At 40.8% G+C, this 20,513-nt stretch overlaps 1 protein-coding gene and 2 non-coding genes across 3 annotated transcripts in view; 2 read left to right on the top strand and 1 right to left on the bottom strand.

Moving 5' to 3' along the window:
• kcnh6a (potassium voltage-gated channel, subfamily H (eag-related), member 6a) overlaps positions 1–20,126 on the top strand; it is a 36,176-nt gene extending 16,050 nt beyond the window's left edge. Inside the window, exons 7-16 of the mRNA XM_084743954.1 lie at positions 7,875–8,300; positions 8,904–9,321; positions 9,973–10,172; positions 12,005–12,257; positions 13,290–13,483; positions 14,563–14,662; positions 14,751–15,038; positions 15,796–15,979; positions 16,957–17,173; positions 17,546–20,126. Coding sequence (XP_084600080.1) covers positions 7,875–8,300; positions 8,904–9,321; positions 9,973–10,172; positions 12,005–12,257; positions 13,290–13,483; positions 14,563–14,662; positions 14,751–15,038; positions 15,796–15,979; positions 16,957–17,173; positions 17,546–17,827 — 2,562 coding nt within the window. The 3' untranslated portion in view covers positions 17,828–20,126. The remainder of the gene's footprint in view (positions 1–7,874; positions 8,301–8,903; positions 9,322–9,972; positions 10,173–12,004; positions 12,258–13,289; positions 13,484–14,562; positions 14,663–14,750; positions 15,039–15,795; positions 15,980–16,956; positions 17,174–17,545) is intronic.
• Positions 16,023–16,094, bottom strand: trnac-gca (transfer RNA cysteine (anticodon GCA)). Its single transcript has one exon. It is a non-coding gene; the product is annotated as a tRNA-Cys (tRNA).
• Positions 20,127–20,286: 160 nt separating the features above from the next.
• Positions 20,287–20,358, top strand: trnac-gca (transfer RNA cysteine (anticodon GCA)). The gene has a single exon. It is a non-coding gene; the product is annotated as a tRNA-Cys (tRNA).
• The last annotated feature ends 155 nt before the right edge of the window (positions 20,359–20,513 follow it).

Below are 20,513 nucleotides of genomic sequence, written 5' to 3'. Positions count from 1 at the left end.
CTATTTGTGATTATTTGTACTTAAACTTTAAAATAACACCTGGTTTTGTATAATTTCTTGAAATTATAGTTACGTAGAACTACAATAACGAAACCTGTTTACATTTTTTGTTGTTTTTATTGTGGAATGCTTTTACCAGCGAAACACAAAACTGAACTTTTGTGGAGAAAAAGAATAAAATGTGGCCTACTTTGGTAGTAAATAAAGCATCTAAAACTAGTATGTTAAGTATGTAAAACAAATGTCAAAGCCACCAGGAGCCAAATGCGAAAGATGCAAAAGTGCAAAAGAGCCAAATGCGGTTCTGGAGTCACAGGTTGCTGACCCCCGGACGTGTGTGTCATATTTCATTGTTGATTACTGTGTTAGTTATGGGAGTGTTTTAGTCACAGCCTGGTGTATTGTTGTATCTGATGTATGTAATGGCAGTAGTCTTTATGTAGGCAGTATGGAAAAGTATGGAAAAGTGGGGGGGGCTCACTGTAGAGTGTGTGAGGATGTATATGGAGATTGTGTGGGCATCACAGAGTGTCTGAGAGCGGAGACGGGTTCTGGCGAGATGTAGTTATGAAAGCGAGTAAAAAGGGCGTCGGCTGCGAAGCTATTGAGCGGCATTCAGTGGCTTGATGCTGTCAGTGACCTTGGCCTCTGAAGCTAATGGAAGTGGAGGGCATGCTCTCTGTGCTCTCTGCCAAACCTCCAGCTGCCCTCGAAATCACAGTCCCCAATAACCGTCTTCACGCTGGGTCCAGTTGGAGTTTTGTCCTGCTGAAGCAGCTGGAATTGGCTCACAGTCGTGGGGGTCACAGACTAGCTGCCAAACCCTGCAGGTCAGGTGTCGCAGCAATCGTTGCTGCTGCTGCCACGTGGGGACAAACTGTAGCGGTGGTCAATTAAAAATACAAATGCAAGTTTAAAAAGAATTATTGTGCGGTTTTCTTGTATCTAAATCCATAATAGCATGTTGCTTTTACTTTTTTTCTGTTATACAATAAAACTTTTTGTTTTCCTGCCTTTATAATTGGATTTCGATTGGCACCTTACAGAAAGGGAAATGAAGGTTGTCATTGATCTTTGTTCGTATTGATTTGTCTGCGTCACATGAAGCACACAGTGTGATTGATTGGACTGTAGCTTGTAAAAGACTGGTAACTGTAGAAAAGCCCCTGCACACTATCACAGGCGTGTGTGTGTGTGTGTGTGTGTGTGTGTGTGTGTGTGTGTGTGTGTGTGTGTGTGTGTGTGTGTTTTGGGAAGGCTGAAGTGTGTTTATGTGGCGCCCCCTGGCTTTGAATCAGATTACAGCAGGAGACTGTAGAGGAATCTGACTGCAGTAGTTTTTGAAAGGTTGCGCCTTGATTTTTTCTGAATTTGTGGGCGTGAGTGTGTGTGCACAGTTGAAGTATATCGGTTAGACTGTTTTGTATAAAGTATTCTGATCTACACATGCATCTTCCCATTAATCTAATAAAGTCATTATTCATGAGCAGCCATCACCACACTGCAGATATTACAAGTTCACCAAAGAAACTGAGGGGGTTGTGTGACGCCAAATATCTTTGGCTACATTGCCTTTGTCAGAGCGGAATATGAGGGTGTTTCTGGTTTATTTATTTATAATCAGTCAATTAATTAGCAATTGGGACTTCACAAAAATGAAAAAAAAAAAAACATCCCATAATTTTGAGAATAGCAAAAACATGCCAAATAGAATTACAGAAACAGGGAGAGGGGTGACACTCTGAAAAAAGACCAGATTAAAATCACAAATTTGCAACCAAAAAGAAAAAATTAAAAAGAAAAGAAAGAAATTTCACTTTGCAAGACTGGATCAATTATTTTTATGAGCTGTTATATTTTTTTTTTACATCTTTAATATTGGAAAATCTAAGTTCTCATCAGAATATTATTCACAACACCATCATTTCTTTTTAAACCTATGATGGCCTTTGTACGTCATACGTATAGCACTTTCATGCATTTTTTTTGAAAGCTCAAAGCCAAAGCTTAATTTATAGCACATTTCAACTAGGTGGATACACAATTTTCTGCATAGAGGGTGAGCCACGGAGGTTGCATCCACAAGAACTATGTGGACAGTGTAAAATTAAATCAAATGCATGGAAAAATACAGGCGTTAACCAACTGGGATAAAAAAAAAAAATAAATAAAAAAAATAAAGAATTAAGACCAGCAACTGATGAATAAAATAATAAGACATGAGAATTAAAACTGTTTAAAAGTAACAGCACATGCACAACAGCACAACATGAATTTAATAAACAATGTCAATATTAAGAAAATAATAAAACACAGGAAAGCTCTGACATTGTGTTCAGTTAAAACCTGTTTCTTCCTGTTAGCAGTCAAACCTACTTTTGTCACATTGAACAGGACCTATACTTTGACTTTGGGTGCCGTCATTCATTGAGCTGCAGGATCATTTTTTTTATGTTTGAAAGAGGATCCCGCTGTGAGGGCTGGGCTACAGGCAGGGAGGATGTGCGAGGGAGCAGGAGGGAGGGATATACAGTCTGATGGACAGAGGTTGCCTTCTCCCCTTCTCTCTTTCGTTGTCTCTTAGTCTTCTCCCGCTCGTGTGGCGCTTCAGCATGAGCTTCAAGCATAAACTGCAGCCTGTAAGTACCTCGGCCTTAGTGGGTCTCTCAATCTCCCTCAAACTTTCCTCTTCCTACCTTCTTTCAGCTCCACTTCCTTGATTGTTTGGTGTTGTTGTACCCTTTTCCTCCTCTTCCTCCCTGCACCCCACCCTTCCTGCTTACCTGCTGTAGCTCCACAGGTGAGCAACATCAGCTGTCACATGCAGGTGAAGCCGACGCCAGTCACCTTTGTGTGACGAGGTCCCGTCAGTCAGAGGGTGCAAAGAATCTGCAGCTTATTTTCATTTTATGAAATGTTGCATTTGGGTTGCTCCTGTCGTAGGTTCACTGAAGAGTGCAGTATTTTATTTTTACTGAAGTTATTTCTGGATGGAAGAAATGAACTGAATTGAATTTCATGTGAAAGATTTTGCTCTTTGCTTTGTGATTTTATTCAAATGTAAGGTTGTAGATAATATTGTGGTGCAATTCAAGCTGTACTTTCTACTTGTAATGCTCCAGATGCAGCCATTTTATATATTTCACATTGTCTTGCATGTTTTATATCCTGTTCCTAAATTATTGAATATTCTTTTAAACATTTTTGTTAAGTTCCATGGCTAATTATTGACTGATTATATTTCCAAGATTGCAGCTGTAAATTTACAACCCCCTCCTCAAGCTTTACGTTTTTTTTTTAAGCTTCAATGGCACTTATATGTCATCACAGTACTACAACATCATAAAAATAGATGTTTAACTCAAAAAGCAGAACACATTTAGCTGTCTCTTTTTGATATCTGATTCCGTTGAGTAACTCATAGTAATTCAGTCTTAATCTTCTCTTGTACTTCACGTACTTGTCATTTTAGTTTAATATATATGAGAATTTATGAACAGTGAACTGTTGCTGTGCTAATCACACAGCCAGAGAAGCAACAGAGGGATGTTGCGTGCAAACTGCTGCTGCCAGTTGTTTCCTGCTCGTCATTATGAAACACAGCGGGCAACATCAATAACTCAACATTTCTTGGATGAGTGAACTTTTGCTCGTGTGTTTACATTCTCATTAGTGTGTTGTCTTTTCACATCTGTTCAGCCACTGTGGTCAGTTGCTGACACACAAAGGAGTGCCTCAAGTTGCTTTGGTGGAGCAGTTCAGTGAACGCAGCGTGGCTTAACCTTTTCCAAATACTGTTGTTTATTCTCTGGGTCATTAAAAAACAGATTTATGGAGCAGGAGCAGAAATCAACATCCCGCTGGCATTATGGCAATTGCATGCCTTAATGGACAACTATAAAAGCCTTGGTTATTCCTTGTGACAATCTAACTTCATTTTCCCCACTGCTTTTTTGTGTATACCAAATATGGCCAAGTACACACTCAGTAACTTTTTGATGTAGTACTTTGTCCTTGAGAAGCAGTCTAATTTGACTATTTCTGGCTTCTCTTTCCATCCAGGCTGGGAAAGTGGAAAGGAGCAGCATTTTGGGGGGCGGGAGTTTCCTTCGAACAGCTTGTGGTTCCTGTGCGAGTGTTCGGTTGTAGAGGCACAGCAGCCACTCGTCAGACAAGTCCAGCTTCTTTAGTGGTTGTGACTCTGACCATCATTATGCAAACTAAAGTGCAAATGAGGGTCTAACCACCGGAGGGTTTCCGAGGAGATAGAAGGATAACAATGCACCAGAGCAGTGATGCTCAACCTGCAGTCCTGGGGCCAAATCTGGCCTCCAAGAGGGATTTTCTAATTCACAGAGAAAATAAACTGAATCACACTGTGTTTCCCAGGATGGAGGCACATAAATGGCAGATCTGTGAGATTAAATAAATGAGTCTGTTAGTGAGAAGGCTGATCATGGTGTGATGGAAAAGTCTAGTAGGGGAGGACAACTGTTAGCTGAAGAGGAGCAAAAGTTATGCAGAAATAATTCTGATCCTGTATGTGTATGTCAACACTCAAAAATCTTAAATATAATATTTATCTTATCCCTGACAGGAGCAGTCTATGTTTGCACACTGGGGTTCCAGCTTTTTAATGCTGTACAAACTCTTTCAAATGTTACCGAAGCATTCACAACTAAAATACAATTAAAATACACTTACTTAAGTTATAAATGCAGTAAAACATCTGATTTATGCATTTCTGCTGTAAAAACCATAAAATATAATGTCAAATATAAAGTTAGCAAAATCAGAATCTCTTCCTGTTTATTTTAAACAGACTATCATACTACTCATTGTAACTTTGGCTGAGAAAATGTGAATACAGGCTCGTTTCAGCTGATTTTAAGGAGAATTCGACTTGGTGTCAGGCGTTAAGAGTAACTGTAGCCCACAGAAATAGCTGATCTTCTTGTGGATGGTCATGTTAACTCATGTATGTCATATAGAAGCATCAGTAATAAATTGAGACAGTTTCATAACCAGTTAAAATATCTTTGCAGTAGCTTCTAAGGGATAGTTCACAGAAAAATGAAAATTCAGTCATTATCTCCTCACCCTCATGCTGATTGAAGGTCGGGTTTAGTTTTTTTTTTTTTAGGAAAACAGAGTTGCAGAATCTCTTAAACAATGGAAGTGAATGGTGACCAGTTTTTGAATGTAAAAAAAAAGCAGAATAAAAACTAAATAAAATGCCTCCATACTGCTTGTCTGGTGTAATCCAAGTCTCCAAAAGCCTTGAAATGCCAAAATTATTTTTTTAAAAAAATGTTATTTACACCATGTTTTTAGCCTGAATCTTCACTGAAGATCTTAAGCTTGGAGCAACGTTCACATACACACTGTCTGAACTGTGTGTGTGGTGTGATGGTGTGCAAATGCACGTAGGGACTTTAGTGAGTAGATAATGGCTGGATTTTCATTTTTGGGTGAACTATCCCTTTAATATCTACATTATTTTAAAGTTGCAGCTGTAAAGTGAGGATTATTTTTTACTATATATACTGCTGGGTAGCTTGTGAATCAAATGATCAGTAAAGTCTTATATTTATCCATGATAATACATCACAATTAATTTGTTGATAATATTTTGTATCAAGTTGAATCTGCAAAATCAATAAAGGTTTCAAACAACACTTGGATAGTAGTAGAATAAAAAATACTCAGTTTGTTAGAGGGGAGAACATTCTCACACCAGTAATGACCGTTACATAAATCGGCCAGATAAAGTCAGTTAGTCAACAAGAGTTAAGTAAAATCACTCCTCTACGTGGCGCCCGATCAATGCCGGCACTTTATTCTGGTCCACAATTGAGCAGAACACTGCTAGGAGGGGTCACGTGGTCTGGATAAAGTGGGGATCACAGGGTGCAGCAGGGGCAGGTGAGGCGGCAGTGGGCTCTTTAAAAACAGCAGTTAGTGATCTGATTTAGTGGAGGGAGGACAGGGACTCTGTTCGGGGGAGCTGAGTTTGTGGTTTTTGTTTTGCAAGTCTTTGGGTTTTTTCTGCAAGAGTGATGCAGGAGAGGAGCTGGACACTGCACAGCAGGCAGGTAGGGCTGCAGAGGGTCTGGAGGAGCCTCCTCCTCTGCTGCGGTCACGACCAGGAGGAGAACCTCGACACAGAGGCTCTGATTGTTGTACCGGTCAGTGGGATCTTCATACTCATCATTTACTGACTCGTTCACTGCTGTTATGTGTTGGTCTGTCTGTTAATACAAATAGACAAAACACTGGACGGTGATCTTGTTTTGTTTTTTATTTTAATATTTTTCCTTTTTATTAGAGATCCTCCTTTTTCCAACGCTAAGCTTTAGAACCTATGTTTATGACTGAACATATGTTTTTAAACATTTTTTGTGTACTGTTCAATTGCATTGTGGCTTCAACTAAGAGTCTTTTTCACTCAGTCTATTGATCATTTTTTTGATCAGTGTCCTCCACATGAAGTCCTCACACATCTTGTCTCTTTCTTTGGATGGGGATTTATATTTTGGTCTTCTTGCCTCACTAAAGGCTGGATCTGACTTCTTTTTTCTGCATTAAGAATTTAGCGTCTTAGAGATTACAGAGGATATGTGGGAGGATATCTGGAATAATACAAAAAGAATAACAATCTGTAACCAAATCAGAACATTACAACTTACACAGAGAGCATCGTCCGAATACCCCACTAAATTTAAGTGCAGGATAAAATAAATAAATATATACTTACACATTGTCTTTCGTCCTGCCCTGAATTACAAAAATAGTGGGAAACTGTTCTGTTAGTTTGTCATAAAATGACCAATATTACAGTTGGCTAGAATAACTGTTTTAGTTTGACTGCAGTACTCATTTTTAGATGCACAATTGCTCCTTTAAAATAATAATAATAATAATAAAGTCGCCTCTTGAGAAGCTGTCTGACTGTGGATATGTTGCTCTTAAAGGGCTGTGACATTTCTCTCCTGCCAAGTTGGTGAGAATCTTTTCGAAGAAGTTGTTACTTTCCTTCAGGCGGAGAATATTATACAATGAAGCCTGATTGGGTTTGACGTGTCTGTCAAAGTGTCTGCAAACAGGCGTCAGTATAGTGTGTGCAGCAGCCACTAATTTATGCATAAACATCAGGATATTTTTGTTGCCTCACTTGAAGCGAAGTGACAGACGTGTTATTTTGTTTGGTTGAGAGCAACACTTTACTTCGTGCTTGATTTCACTTTGCACGTCTTTTGAATTTTTTTAGATCTTTACATGAGAAGAGAGGGCTGTGTCTCACTGTCTCACATATGTTATCTGTATTGATCTAGAGCAATTTCTAATCTAATTTAAGTCAAGTTCCTGCTATTGACAACAAATCAATGCTCCCTACTTTTTACAGCACAAGATTATTTTGCTGCAAGGCTTTTATTAAGAAGCAGCTGCAACAAGGGAGTTTGCATTAACAAATTATGAACATTACAAATTGTTGATTGGGATTTTAATAAATAATCAATAAAAAAAAATCTATGTTTTGACATACAGATCTGTGAACATGAAGTGAAAGTCAGCAAACACCATTATTTCAGAGGAAATTAGAAGGATGTGTTGGTTTCATCTCTCAGGAAAAGTCTGTTCTGTCATTCTGGTGATGATTATACACCAATTTCTGCCTTTTCTGTGTCAATATTGAGTGGGAATATCTTTATTCATGTAACAGAAAATACAATATTTTGGTGCAAGGTGAATATATTCATAGTATAATGGAATGTAATGCAGTAAAGGTCTCAGGCTCATCAAAATAAAAGTGCTTGGGCTTGAGAAAATAGCATTTTGATAACACCCTCACCATTCTGCCCCGCTCTCCTCAGGTGTTGTCCCTTGGTGCTGATGTGCTGCCAGAGTACAAGCTCCAGGCCCCACGCATCCACAAGTGGACCATCCTTCACTACAGCCCCTTCAAAGCGGTATGGGACTGGGTCATCCTGCTGCTGGTCATCTACACCGCCATCTTCACGCCGTACTCAGCTGCCTTCCTTCTCAACGATTTGGAGGAGGAGCGGAGGAGGAGCTGCGGCTACACCTGCAACCCACTCAACGTGGTGGACCTGGTGGTGGACGTCATGTTCATCGTGGACATCCTCATCAACTTTAGGACCACCTACGTCAACCACAACGACGAGGTGGTCAGCCACCCGGGACGCATTGCACAGCACTACTTCAAGGGCTGGTTCCTCATCGACATCGTGGCTGCCATCCCCTTCGATCTGCTCATATTCCGCTCTGGGTCTGAGGAGGTGAGAATGAAGGGGAGGCAGTGGATTTCATCGTTTGTTGTTTTCACCGTATTTGTTTTCTTATTTGACATTGTTTTCGTCTTGTTACGTCTTTTGCATCATTTTTGATGTTGGGAAGGTGGTGCACAATGATGCAACATAAAAATCAATAATTCTAACTTTCTTTCAGGAACTTAGTTTGCACAGTCTCGGTCAAAAAATGCAGCAATTTAAAACGTAAACCTCCTAAAATGTAACTTTAAAGTTAATACCAGATCACATTTTAATTTGAAGTTTTGGTGCACCAGAATTCATTTGAATCAATGTTTATAGTAAAATTAATCCGTAGTATAAAGGTAGGTTTAAATTTAATCTTCATAAATTATTAGAAATGGTTTTGTGCAACAAAAGGTAAAGTTAAACAATGATTTGATCAGGTTTAAAAATTAATCTTTGCAATTCCAAGGCAAAAATGTAAGATGTTAGGAGTGAGGTGTAATAATTTTTGCTTTATTTTGACCAGTAACTGACTTAATATCTGCAGCAAAAAGTTAGTTTAAACTTCAATGCAGCCACCAAAGCTTGCTCATATCACTAACATGAAGTCTTGTCTCTCTCCACCAGCCTCAGACAACCACTCTGATTGGATTACTAAAAACAGCCAGACTGCTGAGGTTGGTACGAGTGGCCAGGAAGTTGGACCGTTACTCAGAGTATGGAGCTGCCGTCCTTTTCCTCCTCATGTGCACCTTTGCCCTCATCGCCCACTGGCTGGCCTGTATCTGGTACGCCATTGGCAACATGGAGCGCACGAGCTCCGCACGCTTCGGAGTCATGAAGATCGGTTGGCTGGACAACCTGGCTGACCAGATTGGTAAACAGTACAATGACAGTGACGCAGCCTCCGGCCCCTCCATCAAGGACAAGTACGTTACAGCCCTGTACTTCACCTTCAGCAGCCTGACCAGTGTGGGCTTTGGGAACGTCTCACCTAACACCAACCCAGAGAAGATCTTCTCCATCTGTGTAATGCTCATTGGCTGTGAGTAGAGTGGGAGCGAGTCCAGAATCAGAACCCTTTTAGGGAAGAACTCTTTAGAACAAATAAAACACGTCAAGTTTTAAAGCAGCTGTAGTTTAATGTGAATGTGTGGCTGCATATGCAAGACAGAGATAGAATCAGTGTGAAAACCTCAAGGTCTTTTATCCATATTGCAATGTTTTTATGACCTGACTGGACCAGAATTTTGATAATATTTGAAGTTTCAGTCATCATATTTTTAATATTTTCATCATGGGCAGTGGGTTAGGGTTAGGGTCAGGGTTTTTTTGGGGGGGACCTACGCCTGAAAACACTGCAACATGCATCACGGTTTTTTAGAAACGCTGCAGTGAAATCAGGCATTTTAGGCCGCAACATTCCCCCACAAAATCCTGGAGAGACTGTCCTGAAAGATAATCTTGGTACTTCTAGTAACTAAAGAACCTACCTGAATGTCAACCTTCAGTGTTGTATTTAAATGATAGATTTTGTCAAATTAATCAATTTTACAAAACTAATATCAGCATTTGCCAAAGGGCTTTGACTGAAGTTACAGAGATATATTTTAATTATCACAGTTTGCTTTAATTGCATGCTGTTCACCGTTCAGTTCCTCCAACATTCAGTGTTTCTGTTGTCTGTCCTGTTCAGCTCTGATGTACGCCAGCATCTTTGGTAACGTGTCAGCCATCATTCAGAGACTGTACTCGGGCACGGCCCGTTACCACACCCAGATGCTACGAGTGAAAGAGTTCATCCGTTTCCACCAGATCCCAGGAGGCCTGCGACAGAGGCTGGAGGAATACTTCCAGCATGCCTGGTCCTACACCAACGGCATCGACATGAACGCTGTAAGTCACGCACACACACGATCGAGCGCTTGTTGTTGGAACGTGGATGTTTAGACAGTTTAAAAAGATGGAGTTGTCGCTGTATACTTTTAATTGCAGATTTATCTTTGGGTTCTCAAAGGTTTTTAGAGTGTGGGGGTACAGCTCAGTGGCAGAGCATTTGACTGCAGACTCTGGGTGCCCCCCTCTTCCTCTAAATAACAGCTGTGCATGTTTTCACCACCCAAACCTGCTGTACTGGCCACTCAGCTGGAACCAGTCCCAGGTTAAATGACTGGGGTTGCACGGTCAGGGTGCACTACTTGCTACAGAGCAGACAATGAAATATAGTAGGTGTCATGCCTCTGAGTGTGGTCCCTGACAACCAGATTATTATATTGAAGACAACTGGAGTTGTTGTAAACAGTCTTAAGCATGTCATTCCTCTTTAGCAACAGTTTGCTTTATGAGTCAGAATGGCAACAATGATATGTTGATAAATGTGCAGCCTGTGAGTAGTGCAGTGCCAGAGCGCAGTGCTGTTATTCACAGCCGCTCACTGTGTTTACCTCGCTCACATCACCTGAAAACAGCAGCCGCCTGCTAACAATACAGACCTGATCAGTTATAACTCCATATTCTGCTTTGTTATGAAGGAGACATCTGATTACCAGCTCATGTTTTGTCCTTCAAACTTGCTGCAGTGCCAATGCTTTTGTGTAACATTAATTGCTGAAATGGTGTCACGCTGATGTAATCATCACCAAATCTATTTTTTTTTTATTTCTATCATTATTGTAATCATTAGCTGATGGGAAATCAAACTCATTTCAACTGAGGGTGCAAAATATTAAACTGAGGGTGCAGAGCATGCTTTTGCACCTTCATAGAACCAATATCAAGAAATTTATACCTAAATCAAACCTCTATATATGTAATATCTCATTGAAAGAACATGCACAAGTAATGACAGGCCGACTGTGGATGTGAAAAATAAACATCCTTATAAAACTAATATGTCAGCATGTCTTTGCACGCAGGTTTTCTTTTTATATGTCCCAATGTTGGCATCATTTGCAGCATTACAGCACCTTAGATGTTCTGTTTGACCTCATGGGTTGTTTGTCTTGTTCTTTTCTCAAGCAATGACCCAGTTTTCCCACATTGAATTTTCATGTAACCGTAGACTCAAATAAAATCACATTCCAGGTTTTCTGTGTTGCATTGCACATGGATTTGTTGTCAGAATGAGAAACATTTTTTATCTTTTTCTTTCACCAAAGTCCTTATGACAGTCTGCTTTTTTGTTTTCCTTGAGCCTGGTTTTGGGATTCATGCACACCACTGTGTAGACACATGGTTACATGCTGCTATTTGTAGAAATAATCATCACTGAATGGTCTGATAGTGGGGGGTATAGCTCCGTGGCAGAGCATTTGACTGCAGATCAAGAGGTCCCCTGATCAATTCTTGGTGCCCCCTTTTCATTTAAACAAACACGAGCGCTTCCACTGAGCTGCTGCACTGGGAGACTACTTTTTTAGCAATTACGTGCGTCATATCGCTGCTTGAGCTTGGGCTGCCAACGGCACCAGAGCATGATGCAGCCAGACAGCAGCATTAGCGCCTGCCAATTCAATGTGAGAGTAGATAATCACTTGGAGCTACTGTCCTTTCTGCCCCGCCTGAATCAATCCGACGCATCGCTCTCCTTCTTTCACCAATCAGTTTCTTCTCTATGTACCTTTCAGATTAACTGAGCATTTTCCATTTTTAGATTACAAGGTTTTAAATATACGAGACAAACACGTGCAGGAACAATGACTCACCCAATGTCCTCTGTTGCCTTGCAGGTTTTAAAGGGTTTCCCTGAGTGTCTGCAGGCAGACATCTGCCTCCATCTGAACCGCAGCTTGCTGCAGAACTGTAAAGCTTTCCGAGGCGCCAACAAAGGCTGCCTGCGGGCTCTGGCCATGCGGTTCAAGACCACCCACGCTCCGCCAGGTGACACTCTGGTCCACAACGGGGACATTCTCACCGCCCTCTACTTCATTTCCAGAGGCTCTATAGAGATCCTCAGGGACGATGTGGTGGTGGCCATACTAGGTGAGCTGCAAGCCACAGTGGGAGTTCTGCACACTTTGACCTTTTTTCTATTATCAGTCACTCATTTAAATAATCATCAAATCACTGCACTCATAAAATGTCAATAATAACAACCAGTACCCATTACCAATAAACAAACTCTTGGATAAAATCTTGCAATTGCAAAAATTTTATTTTACACTACAGAAAAGTGCATTGCATTTTTGAACCTGTAGCCACAACATATTGCATTTTTTTTTGTTAAAGCTCCTACAAGGAGTTTTGAACTAGATATGAAATTGTCTCAGTTTACTGATGCCCCAATACGGCCTAAGTAAGTTAACAAGAACATCAGTGAGAAGATTAGCTAGTTTGGTGTAGGTATTCTTAATGCCTTTCACTGGGTCAGATTCTCCTTGAAATCAGATGAAACAAGCCTCTGTTTGCATTTTCACAGGGAAAGTTACAGCGAGCAGCATGTTAACCAGCTAAAAAGAAGCAGGAGGAAATTTTTCTTAAGATAATTTTATTTTTGCTGCTATATTTTATGATTATTATGGTGGAAACCACTTTTGTCCTCCAATATCAACAAATTATGAAAGTTCCCTGTAGCAGCTTTAAATTAATACAATTTTTTTCTTTTGTCACTTTTTTGTCATTTGTTTATTCTTCCACCTTCTCGTCTCTTTCCCACAAAACCACGGCCGCAGCTCAAACCGCCCTTTACGCCACACAACACACACACACACTTCTCTGTGTGTTGTGTTGCCAGAGGTGTTTGGGCACAGATCCACTTCCATTCCACTGTGGCATTGATCATCAATAGGGCCAGCAGTCAGATTCAGGCTGCGTAGGTCATTTCTTTTCAGCTTTGTCCGAGGGGACCAGCAGTGCCGTTGAGAATCAGTGTCTCTCTAAATTTGTTTTGAACCAGATGTGTCCACCGAATGGTTTCAGCAAACTGGTCTCACTATTTGCCAGCAGTGGTCACTACTTGCTCACTTGGTCAGACACGCGTCGATTTACTGTCACTTTTGTCCGTGGTTTCTGTAGGAAAGAACGACATCTTTGGCGAATCCATCAGTCTGTATGGGAGGCCGGGGAAATCCAGCGCCGACGTCAGGGCTTTGACCTACTGCGACCTTCACAAGATCCTGAGGGACGACCTGCTGGAGGTGTTGGACATGTATCCCGACTTCTCCGACATGTTCTGGAACAACCTGGAGATCACCTTCAACCTGAGAGATGTGAGTGCCACTAGAGGGCGATGATTCACATAGAAACAGCATCAGAATACTGTTCAAAGGCTAGAAGAAGAATTTTTTGTGTTAAAGGCCCAGAAAACCAATTTTAGTCAGTTTCATCACTTCATGAATTATAAATGAAGACAACTTAAATACGCACACTGTGGAGTTTTGACTGTAAACAAACATGACATGTATATATTCAGCATTCCACACTAAGATCAATTATGTGTATCTGTCAGGCTTCATAAACATGACAAAATGTATTTCTTTCCTCACGAAACAGTTCCAAAACTTTTTCTCGAAGATTCTGTGAAACCTGCATCTTCTAAAATTTTCTCTTGAAATCTTTTTCTTCTCTTTCACTGATGTGTTGCCGCCTTTATGGCGCAAAACTGTATGAGAAACTTTTTTCAAAATAATGACTTAATATCTTTAATAATGACTTAGTATCTTTAAAAAAAGACTTAGTATCACCAAAAATAAGTGAATATTAGTGCTCTATTTTAGTTATTATGTTGTGTAATTTTGGAGCAATCTGGCACAAAAAATTCCTTCCAGATTAATTAAATTCTATCTTATCTAATCTTATAAATTAATAATTTAAAATAATACACTTGCAGTAATAGACTTTAAATAATATACTTTGTATGTCAAAATAATGAGAAACTTTCTTAATATAATGAATTAGTATCTCTAAATAAGAAATTAGAAGGAACTACACAAATAAGTTCTAAATAACTTATAAATAAGAGGAAACTTCATTAAGATAATGACTTAGTATTGCAAAAGAACTACTCGCTATAGGAAAATAATAAGTCATTATTTTGAGACATGTTTTATTATTTTGGCAGACTAAATCGCTAGTTTGAGAAAGATTCTCAGTATAATAAAACCCATTTCCACCAATGTGATGAAAAAAAAATCAAAAAGACTTCATCAGACGGTCATACCTGCTCTAAGTTGGGATAAAATCACATATGTATTATACATAAAGATGTAAGACAGTCCAAACATACATATATCCTTGAATTATGATATCTGGTGTGTAGTTTTGAATTACTGAAGCTGATATGTATCAGGCAGATAGAATAAACCAGCCAACCCCGGGCAGGGACTCTGAATGTGGCTACCGTCGGACAAGACATCGGAGAAACTCCCTGCGCCGTCGAAACCGACCGGGTGAGTGAAGGAAAATGCTTAACATGTTTCCGTATGTTTCATCTCCATGTTGTCTCATCCTGGCTGTCCTGTGACCCTGTCTGTGCAGACGGCATGGACCGCGAAGACTCCTACCCCGATCAGTCCTGTCCGATGGCGAACCACCACCGGGGCACGATGGCAGAATCCCACTGGGAAGACCTGTGCAGCAGTGCGAGTATCTGCTCACAGTCCAGTGATGAGGAGATGAAGCCCATGGGACACAGCAAAGGGGAGCTGTACCCCCCAGGAGGTGACACCAGAGACTACCCCCCAGCAGTGGTCAACCTCCTACCGCACAGTGGACCCTCAGCTGGGATGGGACCACCTGTAGACATCGGAGGACCACCATACTCAGGTAAAGACTACCTGTAACACCTTCATCAATCACCTTCAAATAAATTTTTCCCAGAGTTGTTTTCTGTCATTTTAGGTAGTTCTTATCACACTGATGTTTGCTCAAGTTTTCATTTTTCTAATCAGTTTGGTTTTATTTATTTATTTGATTTTATAAAAATGGGTTTTCACGCCATGATTGATAGCTGAGCTCAAAGTAGGCTAGTAATAAAAGTGTAAGTGAGCATTTCTGTATTTTTCTGGTGCAAAGAAAAATCTAGCATTTAAACTTTTTTGCTATGATCTCTTTTTCAAGGGACAGCAGCACAGAAAACAACAGCTACCACAGTAAAACATGTAAGATTTACGTGTCAAAATAAATGAAATGCCGAGTATCACCAACCGATTCATTTACCATTTTACTAATAAGGGCTTTAAAATAATGTGTCAACACTTGTCAATATGCCTTTAAACTTCCAACCCTACCATTATGAGTAAAATTAAAACTGAAACAAAAAAGAAGAAAAGTGAAAGTAACATCTGCTAAAAACAACCGATAAAAAATAAAGTCACAATAAAATTACAACTAAAATAAAATGATGCTTGTAAACCTACACCAAAAGTAGAATAAAAATTATATGAAAATAAAAACCCCAGATTAGAACACACTGGACCTCTAAGAGCGTCTGTATTGCCCAAATGTTGCATGATTTTACTGAACAGACAATTTAATTTGTAAGAAATGAAAGCAGAATTCTTCTTTTTCTTCTTCTACACAGCAGCAACTCCTATCAGCATGTCAGGTCTGTACGGGTACTGGCCAGACCGCAGAGCCAGCCAGTTCTCAGAGAGCCAGAGACGACCGTCCTCCGTCAGGGCCAGTTTCCACCCTCCGCCCTGCGCTGAGGATCGGCCCAGTGAGCTGGAGTCCAGACTGGAGCTGCTGCAGTCCCAGTTAAACCGGTGAGTAGGTTTTATACATGAAGAGAAAAGAAAGGATTAAAACAGGGGGCACCCGGATTTGAACCGGGGACCTCTTGATCTGCAGTCAAATGCTCTACCACTGAGCTATACCCCCTGACAGTTTTTGAAGGGCAGTAACTAGCTTTCATTTTTACTATTCGATGACTAATGTTTACTTCCAGGTTCCTCCCTCAGTCTCCTGCTGTGTTTGCACATCAGTTCCCAGCTGATTGTGTGAGTTGCATGTGTATGAGCAAGAGAGGGAGGAGAGAGGGGAGGAAGGCAAGACAAATAAAGATAAGAAAAGGTCGAGGGTGACAGACCAGGATGCCCTGGTAGCTCAGCTGGCAGAGCAAAAAGCCCCCTGTTGTTTTTAGGCCGAGTCCTCTGCAGCAGTTTGACTCCAGTATGTGGCCTTTTGCTGCATGTCATTCCACTCACTCTCTCTCCCCTTTTCTTCACTTCAGCTGATCTGTCAATTAAATAAAAGCCCAAAGAAATGTCTAAAAAAAAGAGTGAAAGACTGAAAAAGTAAAGTGCATCCTTTGAACTGCCTGTCTGCTTCTATGCATATGAGAGAATGAGACTGTAGTGGGAGCAAGAGAGAAACCTAGTGGATGTTTTTGAAAAAGCAGACAAGAGGATGTAATAAAAACATGAAGTAAAACATTTTAAAACATTAAAAACATTTTCCTACTAGGCCAATGCTTAAAAATGGGACATACAGTAATGTGAGTGATGTTGATTTTATGAAGAGGAAGAGGAGTCAGATATTCATTTCTTTTGGTCCTGTAAGGTGCTGTTCTTGTGCAGATTGCCATTTAATTTCCATTTGTAAAGTAATTAAACAGACAATAGATCCATTGTAGGTGGATATGTATTTTTGATTTTTGGATGAACTGTCCCTTTAGGTTCTGTGTTTTTATGATCTGATAAAGATAACATCCTTTGCTGATGTCTGTCTTTATCCTGCCCAGGCTGGAGACTCGTATGACAGCAGACATCAACGTGATCCTGCAGCTCCTGCAGAGGCAGATGGCCCCGGTGCCTCCAGCCTACAGCGCCGTGTCCCCCAGCCCTCACCCGCCTCACCCGCCTCACCCCACCACCCTGTACAGCACAGGAGCACCCACAATCCACACGGTACCTCCAATCCAGCCAGTACAGATCGACAGCACTGCCTCACTCCTACAGGTGTCGTGTTCACTTTACATACCTGCTTCCATCACGAGTGTCACCATTTTTTTTTTCATGCTAATGGGACTAATTCCAACAACATAAAGTGATTTTAACCTTTTGCAAAACTATCAAGTCTTCAGTTTACTGATTTACTAACTGATCATCCATTTTCATATTTGTTCAGTATGTTAATTTTTTTGTTTAAACCTACTTCATGAAAGTTGTCATCACAGCCTGTACACACGAGAAATACTTGAGGAACAACACAAAAAGATAAGATAAAATTACAAACACTGTATACATTAACGGCGAATGTGCAATGTGTGTGTACCTGTGCAAGTCATTTATATACAGGTGCAGCGTGGTTAATCCTCTCTTTCTTTGCAGAGTCCAGACTCTGACTTCAAGCACAAATCCAAGGACTCTCTGTCCAGCGGGATCCATCTCACTGTGGCCTCCGATGACACCATGTCCATGTCGCCGGAGGCCGACCCACCACGTCTGCCCTCTGTGGACCTCACCCCTCCTCAACTGTTAGGGGCCCAAGAGCCTCCTGGACTGCTGTGCGGCAGCCAGCGCTTCCCCTCCCTCCCCGAGCACCTGGAGACCTCCACAGAGATGCAGGAGATCCAGAGGCATGTTTCTGACCCTGTCCTGCCAGGCAGCTAGAACACCGATCACCTAATGCCACCCAAAAAGCCTGGTCCTTATTGGACGGGACAGCCATATGTTCCCCGATCTGTTACTCCCTTTTCCCTCCCTTAAAACCTCGTCTGTCCTGTTCAGATGCTGCTGTGGAGCGTGGGATGCCTTGCCTTCCACGTCACTGAGGGTTCACAGTGCCTCCTGTTTCTTACATACGGACTCTACGGCGCCCTCACAGGCCGCTGTGGTTTTGTGCTCCAGCGTCCCTTCACACCCGAGGTCCTGTGCGATGAAGAGATTATTCCTGCTCGGCAGGGAGGGACAGTCATGACACACGAGTTACCAGGAAGCGCACAAACATATATTTGTGTCACGCAGTCGCTGGAGCCGTTGGAAGAGAGGCTACGTGTCAAAGACTACTAACATGTTTCACATTTGAAGAATTATCTGCAGTCACTTTGTATAAGAATTGCACATTTAGATTTGAGTGTAGAAAATTTTAATCAATTTATTTTCCTAATATTAGAGATGTATCGGTTACATTAAAGGGGTAGTTTGGATTGTTTGAAGTGGGGTGGCACACAACTCATACAGCTACAGGGCTGCAACTAATGATTATTTTCATTGTCGATTAATCGGTCGATTGTCTTTTTGATTAATTGATTAATAGTTGTTTGTTATAAAATGTCAGAAAAATATCAATCAGTATGTTACGAAGCCTAAGATGACGTCCTCACATCTTTTTATACTCGCAACCAAAAGATATGAAGTTTACTGTCAGAGAGGAGTAAAAAAAATTCACATTTGTGAAGCTGAAAAAAGAGAATTTTGACTTTTTTCAAACCGATTAATCAATTATCAAAATCGCTGCCGATTAATTTATCGATCCATTCATCGTTGCAGCTCTGCAACTACACCCCCGCTAAAATAATACAAAATATCCCTTTAAGAACGATACATCTAGTCAATGTAATAACTATGAGTGTTGTAAATTAGAGAGATTCACTATTGTTGTTTTGGTGTTTGTTTAAAAAAAATATCAAAAGGCATACCATAACTGTCTGGTACACTGTGAAGGATGGTGGTGGACGGAGTTCAAGGTGGATTTGGAGAAGCGCTCCATGAAAAATGTCATTTTCATCTCATATTTCAAGTTCTGACATTTCGACATGAATCAGAGATACTTATTAAGTGTGTTATTTGATCATAAGGAGGTATGACGATGTGCACGATCAAGCAGAGCAGAAAAAAGAAAAAACCTCATAGTTTCTTGTAGATTTACACGTAGCTCTTACAGTTTTGTTTTGATCACGACTGCTTTGCTTGGTCTCCCCCGTTTTTGTGTCTGTATATTTGTGCTGTCATCTGTTTCAAAGTGGCACGGCTTCACACGACGTACCTGATGTGTTTATCTGAAAACGCCAACGCTGGTGGATCTGTTCTCCCGATCATTTTGATTCAGGACCGTGATACTTAAACAGGTAAAGGGAAAAACACTGCTGCAGGTTGCTGAAGTGGATGGTAGCTGTCCGTCACATACAGACACAGAGACGTCTCCTCAAGGCGTCCTTTGTTAAGATGATTTCACAGTTCCAACCACAAGGTGAATGTAATGACTTTTTAAGCATTTATAATTCTGTATAATGTTTCTTGAAGCACAAATTCCTGTTATTTATGTTTTTTTTTAGATTAAAGACACAGAGTTTAACTGGGAGTCGAAATGCTTTTATTTTTACCCGCCTGCCGTCATCATTCAGAGTACTGATCGGAGCTGTTGTGTATCCACTCGGTACAGTAGTCCCTCCTGTAAAGCTGGTCCCTGTCGGTCTCAGAGACTGTGTTTGGTCCTGTGTTCACTTAGCGGCTGCTGAGTCCACCTCAGTTTCTCACGGTGTAATCACTCGCCCTTTGCTCCAAGCAGCAGGTCCGACCAGACTCCAGTCATATTATGGCCTTTAGCTGCACAGCTAATTGAACTAGCAGTGAGAGATGGACATGTTTTACATTCATATGTATCAACATCATCATGCAGAAACCTACGTCACGTCTACTGGGAAGCTACAGAATGATATTAACACCTCAAGAAACCTAAAAATAATGGATCCTTTTATGTGCACGGGTGACCGAGCCCTGGAAGCTCAATGAGTGTTTGCCAAGGACTTTTTCTTGTAATTGACTGCTTTTAATTGGTAAAAAAGGAAGTACATGAGTACTTCTTCTACCACTGTAATTACATTAATATTAAAGGGACAGATGTGCATGACTTGAAACCTGGGAAATAAACCATAACAATTTATCACATACTCAAGGTTTGGCTCTAGGAAATGAGAGATGTAAGAAAATTAATTTGTAATTCATTAAGTGCACACATGCAGCAGCACACACTGTCACCCACACACTTTGCACACAAAAACACCAGGAGAGAGGAAGTAACACTGACTGTGAAAGTGGAAGTGATGCAACACCTGGTGATGTCAACAGGAGGGGGTATAGCTCAGTGGTAGAGCATTTGACTGCAGATCAAGAGGTCCCCGGTTCAAATCCGGGTGCCCCCTTCATGACATTTAGATGCTCTTTGATCTAAAACATTATGATGATGAAATGCACAAAATCTAGCAAGGATGAAAGAGACGGAAGTAATTAACAGTGCATTCACATCCTGAGTTAAAGGGCTAGTTAGCCTAAAAGTGAAAGTTAAGTCATTATCTAC

This window comes from Lutjanus erythropterus, chromosome 19 (assembly GCF_056507025.1).
Source record: "Lutjanus erythropterus isolate fLutEry1 chromosome 19, fLutEry1.hap2, whole genome shotgun sequence".
Taxonomy (NCBI): domain Eukaryota; kingdom Metazoa; phylum Chordata; class Actinopteri; order Lutjaniformes; family Lutjanidae; genus Lutjanus; species Lutjanus erythropterus.
The sequence above is the reverse complement of the archived record's forward strand: the minus strand, read 5'-3'. Positions and strand labels throughout refer to the sequence as shown.